The sequence below is a fragment of the Plasmodium cynomolgi genome, assembly GCF_000321355.1.
Source record: "Plasmodium cynomolgi strain B DNA, scaffold: 0229, whole genome shotgun sequence".
Lineage (NCBI taxonomy): Eukaryota > Apicomplexa > Aconoidasida > Haemosporida > Plasmodiidae > Plasmodium > Plasmodium cynomolgi.
This window is the reverse complement of record NW_004192798.1, coordinates 1-2,453: the sequence shown is the minus strand read 5'-3', so window position 1 is coordinate 2,453 and position 2,453 is coordinate 1. Positions and strand designations below refer to the sequence as shown.

The window sequence follows — 2,453 nt, the reverse complement described above, 5'->3', positions numbered from 1 at the left end:
TACACTGAAGCCTAAAATATAAACATAAATAATAAAACAAAAGCTCAAAAGCTTGAACCTAAAATCCTGAAGCCTAAACTCTAAACCAGTAACCCTGAGTCCTAAACCCTAAACCCTGAACCCTAAATCACAGAGCAGGTACTGACCATTATCCCCCCTCTTTCTTTTTTATATACATAAAATAGTTATTTTAATAGTATACATACAATGTTCCACCCATGGTATATTAATTTTGAAGAGGCAGTATTCGAACACATAAAAATACATACATACTCCACTAATTACATTTATAGATGGACCCTTTGGATCAATTACCCTCACGGAGGATGTATAGTAAATTGCAAGAGAACAATTGTTATTCTGAGCATATTTATTTGTTCAGAATTCAGAAGAATACATTAAAACATAATACTAAGATTCAAGAATATGTAGATAAAATTATAGAAGCGTGGTGTTACATAACTATGGTAAAGTACCAGAGGGAATTAGATGCAAAACGCTGCAGTTTCTTATATTATTATGTAGGAAGTTTATTACCCGATAATTTAAATTTTATTATATTTTCGAACTATATGAATATGATTTACAATACACTAGAGAACCAAGTAAGGACATATAATTGTCAAATGGACTACCCTATTACTACTGACAGTAATATTTTCCATCAGAGGAAGAAAATATTTGATTACTTCTACGACTACAATGATTTGCAGAAACTTATAAGTAATAGCGGTAACGAGTGTTCTAAAAAATATGGTGGTTACCTGAAGGAAGTGGAAGAGGCCTATAGTTCTGTACGTAATAATTGTATAAGTAATATGGAATATGATTATTGTAAGGAGTTCGAGAATAAGTATGGAAGACGCGATGGTCAGAAGCTACCAGTTTTAGCATGTTCTACAGTGCAGGAAGTAGAGCCCTCATCAGACACAGAGGGTGAGGAGTCTTCTTCGCAGAAAGTACCTACTGCAAATTCTGCACATCGGGATATCCCCGAAGCAGTTGAGGGGCTCCCTAGAACTCCTGCGGAAATACAAACATTAGGGGATGCTGCAACACAAGGGAATGCTGAAGTATCCAGACAGGCGACAGGAAGGGATCCATTACAGGGGCAACTTGTAACAGTTCCAACACCCTCCCCCTCTACTACCGCCACCAACAAAAGCATCCTTGCCGTATCTACCACTTTGCCTATAGTAGCAATGGGTTCCCTTGTTTTCTTGTTATATAAGGTTACAATTACATTTACACACATTTACACAAATATGCACATAGGCACGTATTTGCAAAATATAACGGATAAATTCCTTTTCCCATGAATTTTGGACGTAAAAAATAAACATTGCCATATATATTCTGCACATATATTCAACCTCTCCCCTTATTCCTTTCTTAGTATACGCCCTTATTTTCCGGCTTACGTAACACTTTTGGAGGAAGCAACAGAATAAAAAGAGCATTCAACACGCACAATTTCGATACATTCACAGACACGATCACTGAACATGCACCGGACACGTTCACAATATATCAAGCCGAAACTTCCACATTATGTGGAACAGACAATTCTACCATATATAACGAACGTACACCAACAGCACCTAGCCAAAGAAGAGGGAACAACGCAGGGCAAAGGAACATTGGCTATGGTCCAATGTAACGTCATTGTATGTAACACATTTGGAATGAAACATCGTCGTGTGTAGTATACATTGGAATGTAACTTCACATCGTATGTAATACATCGTATGTAACATACATTTGGAATGTAAAGTCACATCATATGTAGAACGCACATCGTATATGTAACACATTTGGAATGTACAACGTTACATCGTAATGTATAAGGTTTAGGGTTAAGTTTAGGGTTCAGCGTTTAGAGTGTAGGGATAGGGTACATATTTGTAATTGTGAAAGGATATTATTATTTAAATATTAATCTATTTTTCTTCATGAAATAAAACTATGAAACTCTTCATATTGTAGAAAATATTATCGTACAAAATATTAAATTTAATTGTTAAATGAATACTTCTCTGGAATATTTCCATGAGGTTGCTAAAATAGTAAACGTAAGGAATTTAAGGAATTGGATAGCTTTGTTGTTTCCTTTTGTGTTGTTTATGCTTATGAATTCGAAAATGTATGAGAATCAGTATAAATGTTAGTTATATGACAATTTTCATTTGATTTATTTCATAAGTCACTAATAAGGGAATTTATGATGAAATGTAAATAAGTTAACAACTATAATAATTTTTGTAATAATGCATTAAAAAGTGAATAATTCTAAATTAGACAATGGTATATATATTAATGCACCAAATTTTTTAATATATAATTAATCATAAATTAGTGAATGTTTGCTTAATAAGTATTATAATATATATTTGTTCACATATATTAAAGGGGAAAAATAATTTATATTACAAACATATCCTTATGCAATAATA

General features: G+C 33.1%; 1 protein-coding gene across 1 annotated transcript; it reads left to right on the top strand.

The window, feature by feature from the left end:
- Positions 1 to 326: 326 nt before the first annotated feature.
- On the top strand, positions 327 to 1,319 carry PCYB_003120 (hypothetical protein; the record flags this gene model as incomplete). Its single annotated transcript, XM_004227733.1, has 2 exons — positions 327 to 1,196; positions 1,233 to 1,319. The coding sequence occupies 2 exons, from the start codon at positions 327 to 329 to the stop codon at positions 1,317 to 1,319; spliced, it is 957 nt and encodes a 318-aa protein (XP_004227781.1).
- Positions 1,320 to 2,453: the final 1,134 nt, after the last annotated feature.